Consider the following 23,800-nt stretch of genomic DNA (forward strand, 5'->3'; position numbering starts at 1 on the left):
CTGCTCTCCGTTCCAAACTTGAAGCGAGTTGTCTCCACTCAGGAGACAAGATGCCTCCACTTCATCCGCTTAATCTCGCCCCTTCACTCAACTATTCTTCCCATGATCTTTAGTAACCCCCACCCCCCACTGTATTTAGGTGACACATTCATCCTCATCTTCATCACTGAGCCTTCGGTGTTGAGCACCACCGCCTACACCCTTCACTTGACTCTCCACACCAGTCTCCAGATTTTCCTTTTCTTCTCTAGACCCTTGTCAAGGAGCATGTTTTTTTCTTCATCATCAAGCATCTTAGGTTCTGTCTTAGGTCTTTTCACACACAGTGCTCTTCCTGGAAGACCTCATCTACTCACAGGGCTTTCAGTTATCATACATATGCTGATGGATCCCAAATTCATTATCTCCAGTCTTATCTCTCTTTTAAGCTCCAGGGTTTTAAGCCTGGCTATTAGGCATTTTCAGTGGAATATCTGGAAGATGCTAAAACTGGACTCATTCTCTCCCCTATCCATACTCCCCCAGTCCAACTCTTTCCTCCCCTGTTACCACCACTCTGGACCTCTCCCTCATCATATATGAATTATATCAATAAAGCTTTTACTTCAAAGGAAATCACTTGACATAGAGTGGAAAGTCAAATTGAATATTATTAAACACTAGCTAGATATTTTTTATTTAAAAAAGAATTCAGAAATGTTAGAGACCTGACACCAAATAAAACGTTTCCCTCAAGTTATTCAGGAATGAAAAAGGATTGAAAAAGGGATTTTTTCACTCTGCAGCTCAGTGTTATTGTTGTTTATTTGTTTGTGTTACCTCTTTGCTAGCTGATGTCAAATCGCATTTACTGGCAGTACCCATCCCACACTTGGGGCAAAGCGAGGAACAAAATGTGAAGCCACAGTACATATAGCACTGGAGTGTGGCACGGTCTCCACCTATTTAAACAATTAAGTGGCAAAGGAACATGAAGGCATTTCAAATATCAATTTTGTACATTGTCTAATGAGAAACAAGCCTCTAGAACTAATATCAATTGGGTTTAAGTAATTTCTTAGAGAAGGAAATTTCTGGGGAAAAAACACTGAACTGAAGCAGGGACTAGCTGCCTTGTGATGAAATACTCCACCAAGTTCTGAGCCCCAACAGCCTGTCCAAGGCACTTCTGGTTCTTTTGTGATGCGTTCTTACCTTCTGAATATTGTCACCAGGGCCCTGTGAGGTCAAAAAGAAGGGAAATTAGAAAAGAAAGTCCCTCTTCCACACTACAGTGGTCAACTAGTACTAGATAACTTGCAAGAGTTTCAGCTGACCTTCTGGAACCTTCCTCAGCAATGCCAGGTAGAATTGGATCCAAAGCAACCAGAGTCTCTAGACTATTAGGAGGACAGGAAAGAGTCACTGATTCCATAGGAAACCATTGGACTTAACATTGGGACTTAAGTGTGAAGCGAGGTTTTACTGATGCTTTACGTCCAAATTGTTTTAAGTGGCTAAGTGTATTAAAGGCAGTTTCAATGTTGTCCTTGAAAGTGTCTATCAAAACAGAGACACCACAAACAGGGAAGGAAACTGAACACAGCTTTCATTTGATCACGTGTGTGTGTGGATAGAATTATGTCTACTGTTCAGCCAACAACTGTCATTCTGTAAGAAGCATCCAGTGTATGCCTAGCATGTAGGCATTTTGCGTTGTGGCTACAATGAAGAAATGAATGAATGAATGCAAGAATGTGAAAATTCTTTCATGACCATTGTAGAGAGAGAGCAAGGACATCAAAGTGGTCACTCCTAAGGAATTCCAACTCAAGAGATAGGCCCCAAATAATAGAGAAGAAATGAATAACACTTAAGATAGGACAAGAATCTCTAAATGGAAAGGAATGGAATCACCAAGTACATTGTTGAAGAACTTCAAAACATCAAGAACAAAAATCCTGATTTTTCAGAGAGAAACAGGTCACATATGGGCATAAGAATGACATCAAGCTTATCAAGAAAATCTTTAGAAGACAATGAAGATTTGCAAACCTCTGAAAAATTTTTTTCAAGAATTCTCTTCCTAGACTATTTCTCAAGCGTTCAGGGAAAACTAAGATATTTTCAGACATGCAAATACTTAAACATTTTACCTCCCCTATGTTTTTTGTCAGGAAGCCCCTGGGGGTTATTTTCCACCATATAAAGGAGGAAACCAAGAAAAAACAGGAGAAAGTCCAGGAAAAAGAATGCGACACAGAGGAGAGGGAAGGGGAGTTCCCGAGGCACCAGCTGATGGCGGGCCTAAACATCCCAAAGCAGAATGACCGTATCAGAAGACTGCTTTGGAAAAATTAATTTGATAGGTTTGGACCAGGTGAGTAATTGTACTGTGCGGCTGTTGCAGAATTTGAAAATAGTCAACAGTCACAAAGAAAAACGTCAATAAAAATAAGGTAATTGTCTTCGAGAAAAAACATTTCATGGAAGGAGATACTGTCATAGTACATATAGATTAACTTAATAGTAAATAGTATTTGTATGATCGTGACAATGTCGACATAATTGATGTAACAAAATTTTTATCTAATTTTAGCGAATGGGAAATAAAGGGGTGTAAGACTGCAAATCTTTGACCACTAGAACTGGAAACCGATAAATGATCACACTCTCTCCTTAGTGGTTTCTTTGGGGAGGAAAAGGTGTTGTAATATACTCATTTTTGAACTCAAACACTCCTCCAGTGCCGGGGGAGTACCTCGTGCTGTCAGACTTGGTGAGCAGCGCTTCCTCCTCCGCTATCTGGCATAAATCAGCACACGCATCAGACCGCAGCTTGGTCAATCGAATGATTCCGCTTGGCTTTTTTTTTTTAACTCGAGAAATTGTTCTAAGATGCAGGTGCCGCTGGAACAATATCCATGGTGTAGTGATGGGAGCCTGGGGGTGGTGGCACCAATAGCAGACACTTCCAAGGTCAAGACCAGAGCTGGATTCGTCTGTGTGGCACTGCCTTGGTTCATTGCTTTCTGAGTTAGGTTCTCCAGCTTTCCATTAACTCTGTGAGTCCACCAGCCCTCCGGTAGACTGCTTTTCTGCTTAAGGAGGCCAGGGTGGATATCTGTTCCATTCCGAGAGCTAGGATGAAAGTGCCCCTAACCCTGGAGAGAGAGGACTGTGCAGCGACACAAGCAACAGGTTAATAATCCTCTTCAGACCAGGCAGAACTATCTCTTCAAATTGTAGAAAAGCTTCAGTTTGAAATTATGTCTAGAAAAAGTGGGTATTTTCAAAAGAGATCTCTCTCTTGAGGTACAAACAAAAGCTTTTCCTCTGACAGCGGTGTGTGACGGTGTCTACTTCCACTAGACTGAAAAGTTCCCTGACAGGGACACACTTTCATCTTTTAATTCGCTATAGCCTTCCATATACTAAGCTCTCAAAAATACATGTTGTATGAATGCCCTTATCTTTAATATCATATATCAGATTGCTAAATTTGTGTTCACAACTCTGACTTAATCTTAGATTTAAAATTTCCTAGGGGATTTTTAACTTATTGGGGTGACATAGTGTGTCTTCATCAAATCCCAGCAGATTCTTCAGGGGTCTCTCCTAACTGGTCATTTGGAATGTGGAAGGAATTAGTAGTATTTCAGGGCACTGAGTTGAGAGTTCTTTATCTTTAGAAACTTTGTGGCTGGAAGCTGAGGTATTTATAGTCCTTGTAATAGAAGAGAAAAATAATGGAAAGGGGGCACCCGGATTTGAACCGGGGACCTCTTGATCTGCAGTCAAATGCTCTACCCCTGAGCTATACCCCCTGAACCTATCTTGTTTGTCCTCCTTGTCCACTTGTGGTGACTCAATATAATGAGGTTCCACCCACACTTAAGTCCTGGCAAGCTTTGTGTTTTCAAGCCCCACCTTCTTTTGTATCCATCATCTGCTTTGGCTTTTCTCCTGGCCACTAATACACTGGGTTGGGGCACTTTAAAAAAAACGGCCTGGAAACTGGCTGTAAAGGACACTGGCTGTAAGGGTAGAGAAAAGCATCCCCAAGCACAGCATTACTGTGTCAGAATCCTCGGGTTGGAAAAGCACCCCAGATACCACCTCGTTCATGGCCTGCCTCTGGAGGAACTCAAAGTGGAAAGGAGAAGGAAATGTCGGTTCTTTTGAATGGGCTGACAGGAAAATCAGGAAATCCTTTCCAGGGCAACCAACGGCCAGTCCTTGTGGCCACACTGCTTGCTCCTGTTCAGAAACAGTAGCCAGCTTCTGACCTGGCCCTGCTGATGCCTGGGGAAGAGCTTTGTTGAGGTTAGGTAGTGTGGTTCCTCCTTACCACACTGGCAGGGGAGAGCCGAGGCCCCTCAAGCTTGGCACTCGTTGGCTGGAGAGTAAGGGCACAGGCCCGAGAAATACTTGTCCTCTCACCTCCTCTGCATTGGAGAGGAGAAACTCCGAGTGGAGAAATTAGCTCGCCCCCTCCCCCTACGTCAGGGAAGAAATAGCACACTTAGAGGCACAGGTAAAAAACAATTTTTATGTAGAGCACCATTCAGAGTTCATCAAACCATCTGTCATAGAAATTCAGGTCGAGGGGTCTGAAGGGAAAAGCTGCTGTTAAAAGAGAGGAAATGGGGTGACCTCTCCAAAGTCGGACGAGCGCTGGCGGAGGGCTGGGGTGTTCCTGCGGTAGCCAAACCGGCCATTGAACCCCCTGTTCGTTTTCAGGTCAGTATTGTAGTAGCTGTGCCCAGTCACCTGCTGGAGGGAATGCCCTTGGGGGTGGAGAGAGAGGCTGGAACCTGCATTCAGCCCCCTCTTGCTTTCTCCACTCCCACAGGGCTAGTGTTAGGGTGCCAGCCCAGCTGCGGCTGCTGTGCCCCCACTCCCCCCCACCCCCGCTGTCTAGCAGAACCCTCGATCCTCAAATGTTTCGAGCCTCTTGACTGAAAAGCCAAGGGTTGGTGAAGTCAAGGAGACAGATGACTTCCTAGAAACCCAACCTCCTACCAGCAATAGCGTGCAGGAGGAGGGCGAATAGTACGGGAGGCTCAGAAACCTCTAGGTTTGGCCCAACTTGCCTTGCTCCTAGAAGAACTGAGAAATTTCCACCCTCGCCTCTGACCCATCTGGAGAAAATGGATGAGCTCAGTTTGGCTCAAGGGTACAAAGGATCATGTGACTAGAGCGTGGCCAAAGGGTGGTGCGGTCGGGATGGGAGGAGGGCCCACCCAGTCAGAAAAACATCTCTCAGCTCTCCCTTTCCTGTTGCTCCTTAACTGTGCCTGAAGAAATGAGCAGGACACAGCTTGCTCAGGAGCCATGGGAGGGATACAGGCTTCAGAGTGAGAAAAAGTGGGATTCCAGTCCCAGCTCAGATCCTTCTCAGCAAGTCACTTTAACTCCCTAGGTCTCAGTTGCCCAGGTTGCAACATGGGGTTAGTGTGAGGGCAAAAAGCACCTAACACACAGTAGGTGCTCCCTAACCAAACATAAGGCACACTGTGACGCTACCTGCTCACGGATAAGAAAAGCTGGAGGGTGCATTCCCTGGCCCGCTCCCCCCCCCCCCAGGTCTCTCTACTGCCCAATTTCTCTCTTGGGACTGGGGATGCACACCAATCACTCTTCCTAGGGGGGACCACGGGGAGGCTGAAAGTAAGGTGGCACTTGCCTGCCCCTGCCCAGCTTCTCCTATTGAGGTATCTCTGCCCTTCCCCGAAGATGTGGAAATAATCCACTATCCAGCCGTCCCTTCCCGTACCGCCGTGATCCTGAAAGTGAGGGAGAGAATACGGAAGACTGTCAGCCTCTGTGCTGAGAGGTGCACAGGGCAGACTCCCCCGAGGCTTGCTGAGGGGAGTGGGCAGGGGTCGCCACCAGGGGCGACAGGGTCAGACAGATGAAATGCACGGTACCTATTGCCCTATATTGCCTCTCAGGGAGAGGCTGTGTAGCTTGGCATTTAAGGGCCCAGTGCCTGCTGCCAGACAGGTTCCAGTTCCAGCTCTGCCACCACCAAGCTACATGATGCATGCCAATGACCCAGGTTTTCTGAACCTCAGTTTCCTCACCAGTAAAAGGAGGGCTGCTGTGAGATTTAAGTCAGATGGCTCGAGTGAAGGGCTTCGCATAGTAAAGGTTCAATAAGCATCTTCATGTAAATGAAAATGATACCAACCACAAATGGGGGTTGTGGCAATTAAATACTTACAAAATTTAACATAAACACTGAAAGTTTCAGAAGTATGTACACTATATTCTTTTGAGGCTTTTAAATATTCGTTTTTCTCTTTTTACCCATCAGACTCTGGTCCCTTCTGTCATAAAAGTGACACAAGTAAACAGCAAATACACACTCAAGCATGGCACACACAGGTGTATGAACATATATGTGTGTACTGAACACGTACGCACACATACAACACCCGGGATCTCACACACACACACACACACACACACACACACACACACACACAGCCTAAGTTTGTTCACAGAATAACCCCCATTAAGCCGTATTCATACCACTGTGACATATACAGGCACGAATATTGGAGGCAAAAGTGGTGAAAGAACAGCCTCAGAATCTTCGATCCCAGGGAGGTGGTCTGCTCGGAGGGGAGGGGGCAACACCCCAGAGGAAAAGGCCTGGTCAGGTTTGAGCTCACAGCTTCAGGCGAGGGAGCCCTCCCCCACGCCCCCGCTGCAACTGTGACGTCACCAGATAGAGGGCGTGGCGCTTGGTGGGTCTAAATAGTTCTTTATCTTTCTCACTTGAGGGATTTTCCTGCTTTTAGAGAATTTGCAGCGTGAGGTCACCCCAAAGGGCAGGTCCGTGACATCAGAAAGGACAGTGAAACCGGTTTGGGAGAAGCGGGCTCTTTTTTTTTTTTTTATAAGAAAAAGTTTGTTTGGGAAGTTACAGAGATAGAAGTGAGCGATGGAAGAAATGGGCTCAGGAAACAAGTTACAGGGCCAAAAGAAGGGACTGGGAACTTAGGAGAGAGAAGGGCACAGGTGAAGCGCCTGAGGGGGAGCGGAGCGGGACAGGAAAGGCGCTGGCGAGCTCCCTGCAGGGAAAGCACCGAGAGGCAGGCTTCGAACCCTGTTCCCTAGGCTTACAGAAATCCAAAAGGAGATCATTATCAAGTGCAAGGGTGGAAGGTATTTCTGTGAGCCCAGTGAGCTCACGCTCAACACCTGTCACCTTCCTGGTGCTGTTCTGGGGGATCAGTTAAGAAAACTGGGGGAGTCCTGGCTGGTGTGGCTCAGAAGACGGAGCGTGTGGGCCTGAGAACCAAGAGGTCACAGTTCGATTCCCAGTCAGGGCGCATACCGGGGTTGCAGGCAAGGTCCCCAGCCGGGGGTGTGCGAGAGGCAACCACACATTGAGGTTTCTCTCCCTTTCTCTCCTTCCCTTCCCTTCTCTTTAAAAATAAATAAACAAACTTTTTTTGAGCTTGCCCTCTTTGGAAAAAAAATTGAGGGAGAGGAGAGTAGGGAAGCCTCCTTGGTAAGAGAGGCCAGGATTTGGGAAGGTGGCCCTACCACCAGGGCCAGCCTCTGCAGACGCAGTCAGAGACAGTGGGGTGCTTTTGGGCGCTCCTGATCTACCTGATCAGTTTTCCGCAAAATGGGCGGGACCACGTGGCTACTGAAGTACCGGTGGGTGTGGTAGTCCTGCTGCGCATTGTAAGGCGGAATCGCGGACCAGAGCTTGGGCTTCAGTCGCTCATAGGAGCGAGCCGTGGTGCTCACGGCCACCCCATCCAAGATGAAGCTCTTCTCCAACCGCAGAGGACACTCGCACAAGCGCGCCATCCCCACCACCGCAGCCTGCAAGGGCCTCCCTGGTGGGAGTGGTGGGCCCTAGGTGGGGACTTCCCTGCGCATTGTTACGTGGTGTCAAGACCCGTGACCCCTGCGACACAAACCCTATTGTCCCCCACCCAATGAGTAGTCTCAGGGTGGAGGGGGAATTTGCTTTCATGCCGCCCCCCACCCCTGCCTACCCCCGTCCCGGCAGGTGAGGGTTGACCAGGAGGAGACCAAGCAAAACCACTGAGGTGGAAGCGGGGAAGACGTTATTGAACATGGGCCTTGTGAGTGCAGTCAGGCCCAGCTTCCCCGTTTCCCTTCAGAGCAAGAATCTCTGTTCCCACGTTATCCTACACATTTCCCCCCAATTCAGTTCCACTGAAAATCTTGTTCCCAGAATGGATCTGAGAGTTGAGATAGCATCTACCTCCAGCTCTCATTTTATGGAACTGGAATAGAAGCTCAGACAGGGTGGAATATTCCCTAAACCCGTTTAGTGGTAGATACAGAGCCAGAATTCAGGTCTCCTGACTTCCAGTTAATTCCACTTAAAGCACTTCCCCTTTCTCTTATTTTTAAAAAGATCTTATTTGGAGAGAGGGGAAGGGAGGGAGGAAGAGACAGAGAGAAACATCTGTGTGTGCGAGAGAAACATCCATTGGTTGCTGCCCTCATGTCCCAACTGGGGAAAGGCAATCGAGACCAAGTGCCCTGACCAGGAACTAACCCAGTGACCTTTTGGTTTGTGGGAGGACGCCCAACCCGCTGAGCCACACCGGTCTGGGCTGCACCCACTTCTTTTCATCAACTAGTAGGCCTCCACTTGTTAGCTGACCACCACCCCCCCAAAAAAAAATTAGATTGACACATTACTGTACCTTCTCTCTGGCTAACTTTGTGCATATATGATAGGATACAGCAAAATGTGAACGATTTTTTTTTTTAGTTATGACTACAGGTGATTTTTATATCCTTCTTTATACTCTTTACTTCTCCGAATTTCCCCTTGATTAAAGCCTTACTGGATGCTTCACACATCAAAGCACCTTATACAAACTGCTCACACCATCTGAGGTGTGAGCATGTGTTCATTTTAGAAGCTCAAAGAGGGGTTCTTCCCCCCCCCCTTTTTTTTAGATTTATTTATTTTTAGGCAGAGGGAGAGGGCAGGAGTAAGAGAGGGAAACATCAATGTGTGAGGGAAACATCAACCAGTTGTCTCTCATGTACCCACTCCAACCTGGGGCCTGGCCCCACAACCAGGGAATTGAATCAGTGATCCCTCGCTTTGTGGTATGACGCCCAAGCCGAACCAACTGAGCCATGCTGGCCAACGCTCAAAGAGGGATTCTTTTATTCACTATTAGTATTTTTATATAGAGGCACATGCATTGCTGAGAAAAAGATTGTATTATACCTATACACAAAAATCACTCATCCTGCCCTGACTGGTGGGTGTGGCTCATTTGGTTGGGTGTGGAAAAGTTGCTGGTTCCATTCCCAGACAGGGCAAATGCCTGGGCTGCATACTAGAGGCAACCAATCGATGTTTCTCTCACGCTGATATTTCTGTTCCTTTCTCCCTTCCCTTCTCTCTAAATAAACAAAATCTTTAAAAAAAAAACATTCTTAGCAATTCAGTATGCGACATTATTTAACCTTTCTATCCTATGATAGGAGAGCAACAATAAGTCAAATCTGAAATTATAGGAAGCAAGTCTGTAGTCTGAATCTTTTATACTAAACCTTCAAAAGAACCTGGAAAAATGTGGACACAAGGGGACAAGTGGGAAAATGACAGGCCCAGCCCTCACACCTCACATCTGATACAGAAATGAGTAATTTCATATATATGAGATCTGACCAGGAAGTATCCAGCCACATCCTATGAAAAGTAGAGACATTTATTGAAGAAGATGCAAGAAACATTGTACACAGGACAAGGATGCCTCGGTCCCCTTCAACACAGGCACCTTGGGACCTCACACAGTTCTCTCAGTGTCTCTTCCACTGTTCAAAACACTCTGCAAAATCCTTTGTTGGAATCGCCATTGGCTGCCCCGTCATATTCTACTGAATCTCACTGAGGGACTGAAATCTCTTCCCTTTCAAAGGTGATTTTAGTTTCAGGAACAGCCAGGAGTTGCAGGGTGCCAGATCTCGGCTGTAGGGGGCTGAGTTATGCAGGTGATTGATGTTTTGCCAAAACTCTGCAGATGTGATGCCTGAGTGGGTGTGTCGTCATGATGACGCTGTGAATCACCAGTTGCCCACAGCTGCAGCCGTTTTCATTGTATTGCCATCTCTCAACCCGGGACACTGAGGCAGTACTCCTTATTGTTTGGTCTGGAGGGGTGAACTTGTGATGGACACCTTCCCAATGAAAAAGCATAGTTAACATGGTCTCGATCTTGCTACAACTTTGTTGCATCTTCTTCAGGCGTGGAGAACCAGGTGACGCCCATTGGGACAACTGGGCCTTTGTGCCTGAATCATAGCCGTAGACCCATGATTAATCTCTATGAACTTCTTGAGGAAAATCTGGTTCATTGGTAATGGTTTGAATCAAGTCATAGCAACTGCAATTTTCTTTTGGCTCTGGTAGCAAAAGCCACATAATTTTGCCACATTTCATGCCAAGATCCTGTATCGAAATCTCGGACACAGTAGCTTTTGGAATCCCTAGATCAGTTGCTAGTTCTCACAGTCAATCTTTGTTGATTGCGGCCCATACACATTCAACATAACCAGGTGTTGTTTGTTGCAGGCCTTTCAGACCATGGACCACTTTGCACAGATTCTTGACCATTTTTTGAAGCATTTGTGCTGCATTTATTTGCATTGCACTCATTGCATCAACCCCGAAAGCCTTCCAAATCACCTGAGCAGTTTCACAGAGGAAATGTTCAAGCTTAATGCAAAATTTGATAGATTTGTTGCTCTACTTGCTTGTCATTTTGAATGCGACAGCCACACACTATACATGCTCATCCAATGGCATCTACTGGCCAATGACTAATACAGTGAAGTCATCATTTGTGTGTGCATTCTTGTTCCCTCTCCTTGGCTGCCAGGTTACACTGATGTCATGCAAACTGTTCTCATGGTATTCACTGTGGCTGGGCTTTTTCTGGACAGACCTCTCTCACAGTGAGATACAAGGATTCTTTTTCAATGGATCTGAGTACTTATCAGTATTTCAAAACAATAAATTTGAAATTCACCAGGCTGGAAGACATGGTAGCAGAGAAGCCAAGTCTGTTCAACTTCCAGGTTTCTTTAATATTCCTAAAACCAAGACTGGCTCTGTCCACAAAGTACTGGTTCTTAGTGTTGCCTACACCTTGGAGATCTGGGCCACTTTACATAGTCCTATTGCTATCTAGTCCTACCTCTAGTCTGACTTAACTGGTCCGGGATATGGCTTGGACACATTTAACTCCTCTGGCTGAAAAATCACTGCTCTCTAATCCTGGTGTGTTCCATTCCTATTCTTGGACAAAAGGATCATCACTTCACCAAGTGATTATGTGCTAGGTAGGGCCTTCAGGTACTATAAGCTTCAGCCCTGCATTATACCCAACTTACAGATTACCATTTAAGGTTACTTTCAAATACTGGACATGAACACAAAACTTGAGTCTAAAAAGCCTATTCCAACATCAATAGGTTGGACTATTGACCCAAACCAGCTGAGTGCTCCTTCAGCCCAGGAGGCCCTGTCATCTAGGCCATGGGTTGGATAAAACTACAGTATTCAATACCTCCAGGCAGAACTTGCCAGGATACATGCCTATTGTGCTGGTATGATTGTATTATTTCTTCTCAAACAAGGGTTTGGCAGATATACTAGGGCAAAAAACCTGCAGACACTATTCATCCTCTTCCACAAGAGCAAACTTACATGGTATTTACCATGTGTTAGGTTTTACAAATATGCTCACTTACGCGCCAATTCCCTCGAAGAAAACCTGTAAACGCAAAAGTTGTACCTGGCCCCTACTCACATCACTCCTTGAACTCCATACGCGCATATCTAGGATCCGAACACTTACCTTACCTTGAATACGTTTCTAACTGCACGGCCGTTACCTGGAGTTACCTGTAATCAAGCAATACCTGCCATTTATTTATGGACTCCAAACCCAAATACCTTTTTATAGCAGAAACCAGTAAGTTCCAAAAGTTCTTCACACTCACCAAAGTGCAAGGAATACTTCTTTTACACACCCCTCAGCAAGTTTGCCGAGTACTTTCCGTTTTACAAAGGAGGCAAAGATTAGGTGGTGTCCACATGACATGTAGCGCTGGCCGGGTAGCTCAGTTAGTTGAAGCGTCACCCCCATACATCAAAAGGTTGTGGGTCCATTGCCATCCCCAGATGGGGTGCAGTCAGGGCACATATGAGAGGAAACCTACTGATGTTTCTCTCTCCCTCCCTTCCTTTCTTTAAAGGTATCCTCCAGGTGAAAATTAAAAAAAAAAAAAAAGTGACACGTCTCACAATGAACAGGAAGGCAAGCACTGCGAGGAAATAACTTTTAATTTTTTTTCTTTACAAATACACTAGACAATCATGCAATACTGCCAGCGTTGGATGCAATCCTGGGCCACAAATCTGCACACTCCTTTGCAACCGGCCCTGTGATGGCAGAACCTGCAAAAAGAATGAAGTGTCAGGTAAGGTCAGAGGGTCCTCCTTTGCCTGTACTCCCAACCCAGAATTAAATCACCCAATCTCAAAGATGTAAGGAACCACGTGGAGCCTTACCTTTCATTTCACCTTTATTGTTTACTATGACCCCCGCATTATCTTCAAAATAAAGAAACACACCATCTTTTCTCCGATATGACTTTCGTTGTCGGATCACTACCGCTGGATGTACTAAGAAGGGAAAAAGGACAGCAGTCATTCATTGATCTACCAGCCCCCACAGCCACCATGAGAAAGCAGTCTGCATGTCTAGCTCCCCAACATTTTGCATTTGATATGATGTACATAGGAAACTCACTAAACACTTCCTATACTTCTTCCCATTTCACCTGATAGGTGGGTACTGTCAAGATCCTAGTACCACAGAACAGGCCATAACCCTCCACTCCAGACTGAGTAAGTGGGGAGGTCAAGCTATTATTTATTAGGCAACATTCCATCCTAGCACACATAAAACCTCAAAGTAAGTATATACCTTGATCCAAAAATTATTGCTTCCAAGAATTTGTTGGAATTAAGCATGTTCCATACCGTAGGTTTTACAACCCCCACAATGGGGGGACCCAGCCTGCAACCCAGGCATGTGCCTGACTGGCAATTGAACTGGCAACCCTTTGGTTCTCAGGCCAGTGCTCAATCCACTGAGCCACACCAGCCAGGGCCCAAGTGGTGTTTCTTCTTAGCACAGGTGACCTTCGTGGGATGGGAGAATGTGATCTTAAATCTTTGTGAAGCATCCCTGGAAGCTCCGACCAGCCCATCATCTCCAAATTCAACAAATGCAATGTCATGCCTTTCAGATACCAAATGTACTTCCTTGAAACCAGGAAACTGACCAAACAGCATGGATAACATTATCTCAGCAGTCTCTTCTAGTAAATTACTAAGGAATATAGTTTGGAGGGTAGTCAGGGACCTGAGGGTCTGATGTTCCATGTCCTTGCATTTTAGCTGAATTTGATGTTCCCTGACCAGGCTTTTGATTTGCAGTCGTTGCCATTTGTTCCAGTTTTGACTTTCTTATTCTTTGTCAGCAGTAATACCATCCATTTTAGATATTTTATCAGAATCTGTTTTTGCACACTGGATTTGCACTGGATTACCATAAAATGAACAAGAACCTCTTTAATATTGTCATTTGTATTGTTGACATAAATTTAAATTGTTCGACTTAGTCTGACATACATGTTTTGGGTTAAACTGATCAAATAGCCTGAGGCCAGTGATGTGTTCAAATACCTTTTTATCTACAGGGTACGCAGCTTTTTAGTAGAGCAAACATTTGGAATTAACCCAAATATAGCATTACACGTATACAGAAATGAACCATTTAAAGTGATTCTGTGTATCAGTAGTTTTTAGAATACAGGACAATCATCTATATGGCAAGTAGAATGGGTTACGGGAAGATATGGCTCCATTTACATAGGAAAGTTTACAAACTAATTTTTTTTTTTTTTTTGCTTAGAAGTCAGGAAAGAAGGGTATACAACCAAATACTAACACTGATCACCTCTTGGAGGTCTAAGTGTCGGTTAACTGAAATTCCACTTGTTTTTCTTGTGTGATCACATTTACCCTTTGGAGGAACTTCTCCAGGGTCACAAATGACTTTTTAACAGACACACCTTGATTTAAATCTTGACTGATACTAGCCTGGAGACCTTGAATAAATTAATCTTCTGGAGCTTAAGTTTTCCTCTTAAAAACACAGTGGCCATCCTCGAGCCGACTTGAGTTACGTCCACAGCCTCCGGTCAAATGCTTAACAAGAATACACAATCAGGGACAAGTAACCACTATTTACTGAGTCCCCTCTGTAGGACCCTCATCTGCTTATCAACTATTTCAATCCTCACAAATAGACTTAGCCGATAAACAAGGCCACACAAATCCAGGATTCTGGACCTCCCGCCCCTTTCCACATTTCTGTGAGGGGAAGTCTTTATTTACCAGAAACAAGGACCAAAAAGGACGTTAATGGTTGCAAATTCACGACTGTTTTTAGAACCATGAAACGCGCTGTCCTGTCCCAGAGCTCATGGAGACCTGTGGCGCATCCCACTGCCACCTCGCCCGCAGCAATGGCCAGCTGCTCTGCCTTCCCTGACAGCCCCCCGGGGCCACAGGTCAGGCCCAGTAGGTGTTCTAGAAGGGAAGCCTGTCCAGTTGCGTGCCAATCCCAACCGACACGTTGATTCATCAGTGCTTAACCACAATGCTACTTTCCCCTGCCTACCAAGCCCTCAAAAGGATATTAGAAGTGAACAAAGTAAGATTTCTGGCCAAAAAGCTAAAAACTGAAGTGGGGAGGGGCATATGGGGGGCCCACAAGGAGTAACTGTGACCTGTGGCGGAGACCTGTCACTTTTGTGAAAGATGGCTAGGACTCCTCAGGGAAAGCAAGACAACCCAGGGTGGAGACAGACTAGATGAGAAAAATCCAGAAAGTGAAAAGTGCACCAGGAACCAGAAGCTCTAAAGCCAGGCAGACTATCACAGGTCAGACTGCTCCTGGGGCTCTCCCTTGAATTCACATACCTAGCGGGAAACCTTTTTGGAAGTAGCCCACGATTAAGCAATGAGCAGCTTCCTGTTGTAATTTATATCAAGAGATTTAGACGCAATCACATCAAACTTCTGAAAATGCCACAAACTTGAGTTGATCTCATCTTAAAAAGAACCTGTCTTAAAGAATAAATGCTGGCCCTGGCCAGGTAGCTCAGTTGGTTCGAGCACTGTCCTGATAGGCCAAGGTTGCCAGTCCCATCCCTGGTCAGGGCACATGCAAGAACCAACTAGTGAATGCATGAATACGTAGAACAACACATCGATGTTTCTCCCTCTCCCTAAAAATCAGTAAAGTTACAAAAAAAAAAAAAAAAAAGAAAGAAAAAGAAAAAAGATTAATACATCTGTTATTCCACACTTACCAAGTGCTAGGTAACAGGTCAGATGCCCTGCATGCTGATTCTAACCACTTGAAAGCATGCCGGTATCACCGTTCTCTTTGGGGATCAGTAATGAACTAAAGACCTCAAGTATAAGACCACCTTAAATGTCACACCCATAGCGCTTTTGCTCCCATGGTGTTGGTATGTGATGTGAGATGGAGTTGCCAGGGAAATGGTGAGGTGAATAAGTGTTGGGGGGAGGCCCCCAGCTTACACTGGGAGCCCACAAAGAACTCAGATTATTTCACACTGCCCCCTGAAAGGAACTCGAACTTTGAGAGGCCCTGGGAATGGTAAAATTCTTGTTCCATTTTTCAGGAATGGGAGAAGTCGTCAACTGTCCACTAGGCAACAGGAGGGCTGGGTTAGTCTGCTCACCCTTCTTCCTGAGCTCTGGTTTGCCTTTTTTGACGGTGGCCATCACCATGTCGCCCACACCCGCAGCAGGAAGCCGGTTCAGTCGCCCCTTGATCCCCTTCACGGAGATGATATACAGATTTTTGGCTCCTATAAAAGATCGTAGGCGGAGAAGATTTTTTTTTTGAGGACCCACCAGGCAGCTCTGCCGGTGCAGTATTCCCCCAACACTTCCAAAGCCTGTCCCCTCTACTCAGGCTCAGCCCCCCAAGGTGGAACCCCTTGTCACACCACCGATTGAAGCAAAACAGCACGACATGCTGCCACTTCACCCAAAAGCGGTGTTTTTACTTTGCCCTTTCTTGACGGCTCAGTGGGTCATGAGCGGAAGGCCCAATGAGTGCTTTTCAAAGGGGCAGTTTGGCAGGGTGCACCCAGGTCTCACCTGTGTTGTCAGCACAGTTGATCACCGCTCCTACCGGAAGACCGAGGGAAATCCGGAATTTCGCCCCGGAGGACCCACCACGTCCTGTGGGCAGTAAAGAGAAACAGGGGAGATCACGGCCCGGTCATAGCTCGGAGTTCCCTCCCCATTCTCAGGCTATGAATTCATTCGCATATGCTTTGGAAACAGTACACTACAGATTCGCTCTCTCCAGGGCTCCACGTACTCCTTTCCCTGTGTGCCAACAGTTCTCATGTCAAACAGCCAATTTCTCGTTGTGACCACCCTTACACTGAGATTAAGGGGCCTGGACGACTCAAACCTCGCTCCAACTTTTGCACCAGAGATCTTCCTGCAAGGCGGGAGACCGCCTAAGCCAGCCGGGTTTCAACCCCATCAGCGCCGCACTATGCACGGAGTGATCCTGCGGGCTTCGGTCTGTAATCCTGTCCCGCCGCTGCCAGCCCAACTCTCCAGAGGCCGCCACCAACTTTCGGCAGCCCAGGCAGTACTCCCGCGGTGCCACCCCTCACCCTCTCCCACTCGGGCGAGAGCAAAGCGCCCCAGCTGCCCCTGGCCGCCGCTCCTAGCGAGGCCAGCAGCCACCACGCAGCAGATGGTGGAGGATCCTCCAGAGCCAAAAATCTCACCTCGCTTCGACATCTTGGACGCCGGAAAGGGATAGAAAGGAAGTACAAAGAAAGCATGCTGGGATATGAACTTTTATGCCCGCCCCACTGTCGTCACGTGACCGGGAGTTCGCTCTTCCGCCTAGGGCGCGCTGTTATTACGTACCAAATCCCAGAAGTGAGCGATTGCGGGGTTGAGGGCTGCAGGAACTTTGGTTTGTTAGTTTACCCAACACCCTCTTTTGAGTACTTAGTACCAGGGACCTCGCTGGATACTAAGCTCAGAAGTGGTTAACACACCCGTGCTCTGTAGGAGCCCCCAAAGAACCAGAGCGTGGGAGGGCTGAGGAAAATGCTAAATGATCTCATTAGGATGTGATATAATGAAGTGCCATTCTAACACTACAGGTAATTCCACATATCTGTGCCTGTTCCCATACCCATCTGTGTTTTCGATATCTTGCTTTCTTACCCCTTACACAGCTTCAGTCTCACCCATTCTTTTGATTTCTTGTTTCTTGTCAACACTGTATTCATTTAAATATTAACTGAGTGCCCACTTTATGCCAGATAATGTCCTGGGCATACATCGAACAACATAGGGGAGCAAAACAAATCAACATTCTTGCCCTTATGGAGCTCACTGCTGCGTGGAGGTGAAGGTGGATATTAGACATTGAAAAATGGATACAATTAATTGCAATATATAGTGTGTTGGGTGGTATTAAGTATTATGAGAAAATAAAAGAAGAACACCGTAAGAGGCATCAGAAGTGTGAAGAAGGGCAGACAGCAATTCAAATAGTATCGTCAGTGTGGGCTTCATGGAAGAAGTTGACATCAGCCCTGGCTGGTGTGGCTCAGTGGATTGAGCACCAGCCTCCGAACCAAAGGGGCACTGGTTCGATTCCCAGGCAGCGCACATGCCTGGGTTGCAGGCCAGGTCCCCAGTAGGGGACACGTGACAAGCAACTACACATTGATGTTCCTCTCCCTCTCTATCTCCCTCCCTTCCCCTCTGTCTAAAAATAAATAAAATTTTTTAAAAAGAAGTTGACTTTAGAGTAAAGACTTTATTGAGGTGAGTTAGTAATACCTTAATACCTTAATACCTTAATACCAATGTCCGGGGAAAAGCGGTCCAGATGGAGTCATCAGCTAATAAAAAGCCCTAAGGCTGGAGTGTGCCTGAGCAATAGGAACAGCAAGGTGGTTTGGACTCAAGTGGTAGCAGCAGAGGTACTGTGATGTGATCAAGATGTGGGATGAGTTTGTGGCATGTATAAGAAAGAGAGGAGTCAAAATGTCTCCAAGGCTTTAGGTCTGACCCAGTGGAAGATGACATTGCCATTAACCGAGATGGGGAAAGTTACGGGAGGAATAGGTTTGTGCGGTAAGAGTGGGAGTTCAGTTTTGGATATGTTAGGTTAGATGTTTAGACAACAAAAAGAGGTTTAAGTAGCAAGTTGGGCATAGTAGACTGGAATTCTGAAGAGAAGGAGATATAATTGTGGGAGTTGTGAGCATGTAGATACAATTAAAGCCATGATAGAGGATGAGATTACAAAGAAGAGTAATAAAGATTGAGCTCTGGGGCACTTCAGTATTAAGAAGTCTACAAATCCGGGCACATGGCTAGGTTGCAGGTGTGGTTGCAGGTGTGGTTCCTGGTGGGGGAGCATGCAGGGGGCAGCAGGTCGATATTTCTCTCTCTCTCTCTCTCTCTCTCTCTCTCTCTCTCTCCCTCTCCCTCCCTCCCTCCCTCCCTCCCCCCTTTCCTCTCTCTCTAGAATCAATAAATTTATCCTTGAGTGAGGATTAAAAATAAGTTTATAAATCTGTGAATTTATAAGTTTCTCTATCACTCTTAAAATGCCTTCACTTGATCCTTCCAGCTTTTGTAGCTACAAGAGTCTCCTTTGTATGAGTTTGAAAGTAGCTGAGAACACAGATGTGTTGGTTGGTTAATTTTCTGTCTCCTTCATGTCTCAGCCAAATTCTATGTATTTCTCAACATATGATTTCCTTACCACATTTGTCTCTCTTGATAAATGGACCCACCATCCACCCGGTGTCCATCTGAGATTCCTGTCCAAGTTCTTTTCAGTTTGCCTTCGAAATGTCTCTCAAATCTATCCACTTCTCTTCACCTCCTCTACTAACACTCTGGTCTAAGCCACCTCCACCTCTTTCCCGAACTACTTCTGAAGCCTCCTAACCCATCTCCTGGTCTGGATGTCTCCCTCCTCCCTCCATTCACCTTCATACAATGGCCAGGAATAATTTTTCAGAAATATAAATATTATGATGGCACTCTCCTGAAAATCCTCCAATGGTTTCTATTGTTCTTAGGATCAAAGTTCAAATCAGTATCATGGATTTGATACTAGGCCTTGATCTGACATCATCCCACCTTGTCAACCTCATGTTGCACCACGCTGTCTCTTGCTCTGAAGGGTTGGCTTTTAGTCCCAGATACCGTCCATGCTCCTGAATAGCCGTAGGCTTCACATATGCTCGGAATACTCTACGCTGTCTACCTTTATCATGTATTTCATGCCTACTGATTTTTCAGATCTCAGCTTAAACGTCTCAGATCTCAGAGAAATCTACCCTGACCCCCATATTAGGTCAAGTTCCCATATTATAAGATCCCTTAACACATGGCATTTTTCCTTAATACTATTTATTACATTTTTATTTTAATTTTAAAAATATTTTATTTTATTTTAGAGAGCAGGGAAAGGAGGAAGAAAGAGAGGGAAACATCGATGTGAGAGCAAAACATGAATTGGTTGCCTCTCCTACACCTCCAACTTGGAGACCTGACCCACAACCCAGGCGTGTGTCCTGAGTGGGAATTGAGCCAGCAACTTTTCAGTTCATAGGCCAGCACTCAGTCCACTGAGTCACAGCAGCCAACGCTATTTATTACATTTTTTAAATATATGTTTGATGACTGTTTGTTGAGTGACCATCTCCATGTAGTCTATAACTAATTTATAGCTAGTCTGGAAGCTCTGTAAGGGCTGGGTCCGTATCCTTTTTGTTCAACAGTATATTCCCAGCATTTAGCGTAGGCTCAATAAATACCTGTTGAATGATTGCCGAACTAAGGAAGAAGTCTACCTCATTGTTCTCATGTATCAGTATCCTGGCATGAGGAAGCTTTAATTTATCTATGACACAATTAGAAATATTTGGAAATGTAGTATTTCCTATAAAGCTGCATTTGCTCTACTTAAAGGACTGCCTAATTTCCTGGGGTTATCTTCTTTCCTCTTCTATGGTGCTAAAAATATTCCTTTCGCCCCATATCAACTTTTCACTCTCCAAATGCCACTCTTTTTAAAATTATTATTATTTCAATGGTTTATAAAAACCAAAGGTCTGGGGAATGGTTAGCTTCTTCGTCCTCACTTCCTGCATTCACACATTCCTTAAAGATTTGTAATCTAGTTCCTACCCTCACTACATGACTGAAGTTATACTAGAAATTAGAAATTATATATGCTGAAATTATACTAGAGAGGTCACCATGATCTATGAGTTTTCAAAAGCCAAGGACACTCCTCAGTCTTAATCTTGCTACACAGTATTTCACGCTGGGATTATTCCCGTCTTCTTTTTCTTAAAGATTGTATTCATTTATTTTCAGAGAGGGGAAGGGAGGGAGAAAGAGAGGGAGAGAAACATCAGTCTCACACACCCCAACTGGGGACCGGGCCGCAACCCAGGCATGTTCCCCGACTGGGAATTGAACCAGTGACCTTTTGGTTCACAGGGCTCCATTTTCTTAACACTCTTCACTCATTAACTAATTATTTGTTAATGCATTTAAAATAACCCTGAAAAATAACTACATTTTCCCAAATGATAATAAATTGATGAGAAGAATGGGTTTGTTTTACATGCTTTTGGAAATCCCTTTAATTTTAATATCTGGCTTAATGAAAGACAGCTGGATTTTTGTGTTTCCACATTTAAACTGTTGCGATATGACACCATTACAGCCTCTGGAAAGCTCCACACACACTCATGCAAGAACAAGAGTGGCACAGCTAAGTAATGTGGTATTATGAAAATGTTTCCTTTTTCCTATGAGGAAGGGTCTCAGGGACACCCCAGGGATCCCCACACACCTTGAGAACCACTGACCTAAAGGACATCTGAAGAGCTGTGGATATTACATGGTATGGTAATCCCTTTACTTGGGAATTGGCCCTGGTACTGGAGTGTGAAGTCCACTTTAGTTTATGTTTTCTTGTCTCCAGTACACACCATTGCTTGGTGAAGGTTGCCTCTGTTTGTCATCTTGATAGATGGTACGGCTTAAAAGTGAGACCACCAGGGGGCACCCGGATTTGAACCGGGGACCTCTTGATCTGCAGTCAAATGCTCTACCCCTGAGCTATACCCCCTCTGCTGGGGAGGGTGAGATTACAGCTTAATTGTAGTGTTTACTGACCAGACACGTCTCAGCTGAGTAATAGCAATATGGTATTTGTGGTCAACTGCTTCACATTTCCCAGAGAGATACTAAAGAACTAAAAAAACATTGCAGAAGCAATCAGGAAAGTTCTGGAAGAAAAGAGTAAAATCTGCTTTGACCCATGCTTGAAGGTCCTGTGGGCGAGTGCAATAGTATTCCTTTCCTACATTAACTATATAGCCTTTTCTACCTCTGGTACCTAGGAATTCTTCAAGACTAACTTCCATCCTACCTGTCTGCAACCTGAGCTGTGCACCAGTACTTTGCAGGAGGAAGTGCTTCCCTTGTCTTTCCCAAGAACCTCTCTGCTCCAGTACCAGAGGTGCCCCCATTTTCTCCATTCTTGCCAGTATCTTCAGTTGCTTCCTCCTCTTCCTTGGCTTCTTCAAATATCAACAGGCTTCCCCTAAATTAAAATAATAATAATAATAATAATAATAATAATAATAATACACCCTGGCTGATGTGGTTCAGTGGGTTGAGCGCTGGGCCTGTGAACCAAAAGGTTGCCGGTTGCATTCCCAGTTAAGGCACATGCCTGGGTTGCGGGCCAGGTCTCTGGTTGGGAGCATGTGAGAGGCAACTTGCAATGGGTCAATGTTTCCCTTCCTCTTTCTCCCTCCCTTCCCCTCTCTCTAAAAGAAATAAATAAAACCTTCAAAAAATCCTTTAAAAAATTTCCTGTCCATTTCCTCTTTCTCACTACTGATTTTAAAGAGAGTCTGTACGTCATTTTTCTCATTATCAGCTACATTTCACTGCAGTTCTGCTACTCTCTGCATTTGTTTCGACTGTCAGTTATTTTTCCCCCTTGGTGTGTATACATTGTTTCTCCAACTAGACTGTAAGTTTCTTGCAGGCAGGATCATGTTGCATTTTTTTTTTTATTCCCCACAGTAGTTGGCACAGTGCCTGGTTCACTATAAGTCCTGGATCGTACTTAATGGCCAAACCACAATCCTAATTAAACTCAATATCTGATTACAAGCCTGGATGTCGTTGGAGGAAAGCCTACAAGCCTGTGTCACTCTTACAGTCTCAGACGGGCTCTCTGGCTAGTACTCCTATACCACTGACTGGCGGGGTTCACTTTCTCACTCTCCAAGATGACCATTATGTACACTTTCCCCGTCTCGAACCTTCCACACCGTATCTCCCTTTCTCGCTCTGTCTTAGCTGAAGCGCTTGCTTCTTTCTTTTTGGAGAAAATGAGAATCAGTCAGAAGCAGTGGTGTGCTGGCAAATGGCTCAAACAAATGGCTTTGCGGGCCGGATTTCCCAAGGTGCAAATGCTCCCGCCTGCGGATGTTAAGCTACTGAAAAGTGGATTGGCTTTTAAAATCCCTGAAAATGTAACCATCGGTTCTTACTAGCAGGTAAGAACTGAATCTAGCACACTTCTGGAATCAACTACCTCCTTCAACAACTACCAACTATACTCGGACGACTGCCCAAAATCTGTTTCCAACCTGGACCTCTCCCTGAAATCCAGAATTAACTGGATCTCTAACTGTATACTTAACCCCTCCTCTTAAATATCTACGGGGCACCTCCAACTTAACGTGTCGATGCCATGCTAGAATGTGAAGTCTATAAAGATAGGAAGCTGTACTTTATTACTATCTTTTTAAGGGTTTGAAAAAGAAACTCTTGATTTTTTTTCCTAAACGTACTCTTTCCCCAGTCTTTATTTCGGGAAATCACATCACCATCCACCCTGACAGTGAAGATAAAAAAAACACAAGAGTCGTTCTTGACTCTTCTCGCCCCCTCATCGTCTTCAAGCTATCCGATGTGCATGAAGCGCGTGGCTCTCCGGGCATGGTTAATCCGGATGCTGGCACTGCTCTCCAGCTCTGCTGTTCCCACTGTGGGAGGCTAAAAACGGCCCTCCATATATTTCCACATCCCAGTCCCCCTGTGAATATGCTACCTTACACGATAAAAGGGACTTTGCAGAAGTGATTAAATTACGTATCTTAAAATGGGGAGATTATTCTGGATTATCTGGGTGAGCTCAATGTAATCACAAGGGTCCTAATAAGAGGGAGGCAGGAGGATCTGAGCCAGAAACAGAAAGATGTAAGAGTGGAAAAACCCTGGCTGGTGTAGCTCAGTGGATTGAGCACAGGTCTGCAAATCCAATGGCCGCTGGTTCGATTACCAGTCAGGATACATGCGTCCAGGTCCCCAGTTGCGGGTGCATGAGAGGCAACCACACACATTGATGTGTCTCTCCCTTTCTTTCTCCTTTGCTATTTCTCTCCCTGTCTTTCTCCTTCCCTTCCCCTCTCTAAAAATAAATAAATAAAATCTTAAAAAATAAAAAAAAGTGGAGACCAGAGGGTGAGAAGATGCTACTCTCCTGGCTTTGCAGATGGAGGAAGGGACCCTGGG

At 45.4% G+C, this 23,800-nt stretch overlaps 2 protein-coding genes and 3 non-coding genes across 5 annotated transcripts; all 5 read right to left on the minus strand.

Annotated features, from left to right (window-relative positions):
* Window positions 1-3,734: 3,734 nt before the first annotated feature.
* On the minus strand, window positions 3,735-3,806 carry TRNAC-GCA. Its single transcript has one exon. It is a non-coding gene; the product is annotated as a tRNA-Cys (tRNA).
* An 805-nt stretch (window positions 3,807-4,611) lies between these two features.
* On the minus strand, window positions 4,612-7,815 carry CUNH17orf98 (chromosome unknown C17orf98 homolog). Its single transcript, XM_045835814.1, has 3 exons — window positions 7,609-7,815; window positions 5,669-5,768; window positions 4,612-4,769 (listed from the first exon to the last, which is right to left on the minus strand). Exons 1-3 carry the CDS (start codon window positions 7,813-7,815, stop codon window positions 4,612-4,614), a joined length of 465 nt encoding a protein of 154 aa, XP_045691770.1.
* Window positions 7,816-12,337: 4,522 nt separating this feature from the next.
* Window positions 12,338-17,004, minus strand: RPL23 (ribosomal protein L23). Its single transcript, XM_045836901.1, has 5 exons — window positions 16,933-17,004; window positions 16,283-16,366; window positions 15,859-15,987; window positions 12,584-12,697; window positions 12,338-12,469 (listed from the first exon to the last, which is right to left on the minus strand). The coding sequence occupies exons 1-5, from the start codon at window positions 16,943-16,945 to the stop codon at window positions 12,387-12,389; spliced, it is 423 nt and encodes a 140-aa protein (XP_045692857.1). The 5' UTR covers window positions 16,946-17,004; the 3' UTR covers window positions 12,338-12,386.
* On the minus strand, window positions 16,118-16,253 carry LOC123817791. Its single transcript, XR_006785505.1, has one exon. It is a non-coding gene; the product is annotated as a small nucleolar RNA SNORA21 (small nucleolar RNA).
* A 4,256-nt stretch (window positions 17,005-21,260) lies between the features above and the next one.
* On the minus strand, window positions 21,261-21,332 carry TRNAC-GCA. The gene has a single exon. It is a non-coding gene; the product is annotated as a tRNA-Cys (tRNA).
* Between the last annotated feature and the right edge of the window lie 2,468 nt (window positions 21,333-23,800).

This window comes from Phyllostomus hastatus, unplaced genomic scaffold (assembly GCF_019186645.2).
Source record: "Phyllostomus hastatus isolate PE091 unplaced genomic scaffold, TTU_PhHast_1.1 phas_contig_210, whole genome shotgun sequence".
In the NCBI taxonomy this organism is placed as follows: domain Eukaryota; kingdom Metazoa; phylum Chordata; class Mammalia; order Chiroptera; family Phyllostomidae; genus Phyllostomus; species Phyllostomus hastatus.

What these genes read in the sequence shown, in the direction of transcription:
- CUNH17orf98 (XM_045835814.1), bottom strand. Translation starts at nt 7,815, where the DNA reads ATGGCGCGCTTGTGCGAGTGTCCTCTGCGGTTGGAGAAGAGCTTCATC. An exon ending in TTTTGCGGAAAACTGATCAG is followed by an intron (nt 5,769 to 7,608) that starts GTAGATCAGGAG and finishes CCTCACTTTCAG; the next exon opens with GATCACGGCGGTACGGGAAG. An exon ending in GAGAAGCTGGGCAGGGGCAG is followed by an intron (nt 4,770 to 5,668) that starts GCAAGTGCCACC and finishes TCCACCCCCAAG; the next exon opens with GGCATTCCCTCCAGCAGGTG.
- RPL23 (XM_045836901.1), bottom strand. An exon ending in ACCAGAGCTCAGGAAGAAGG is followed by an intron (nt 12,698 to 15,858) that starts GTGAGCAGACTA and finishes TTCCCTTCTTAG; the next exon opens with TACATCCAGCGGTAGTGATC. An exon ending in CAATAAAGGTGAAATGAAAG is followed by an intron (nt 12,470 to 12,583) that starts GTAAGGCTCCAC and finishes TTCTTTTTGCAG; the next exon opens with GTTCTGCCATCACAGGGCCG.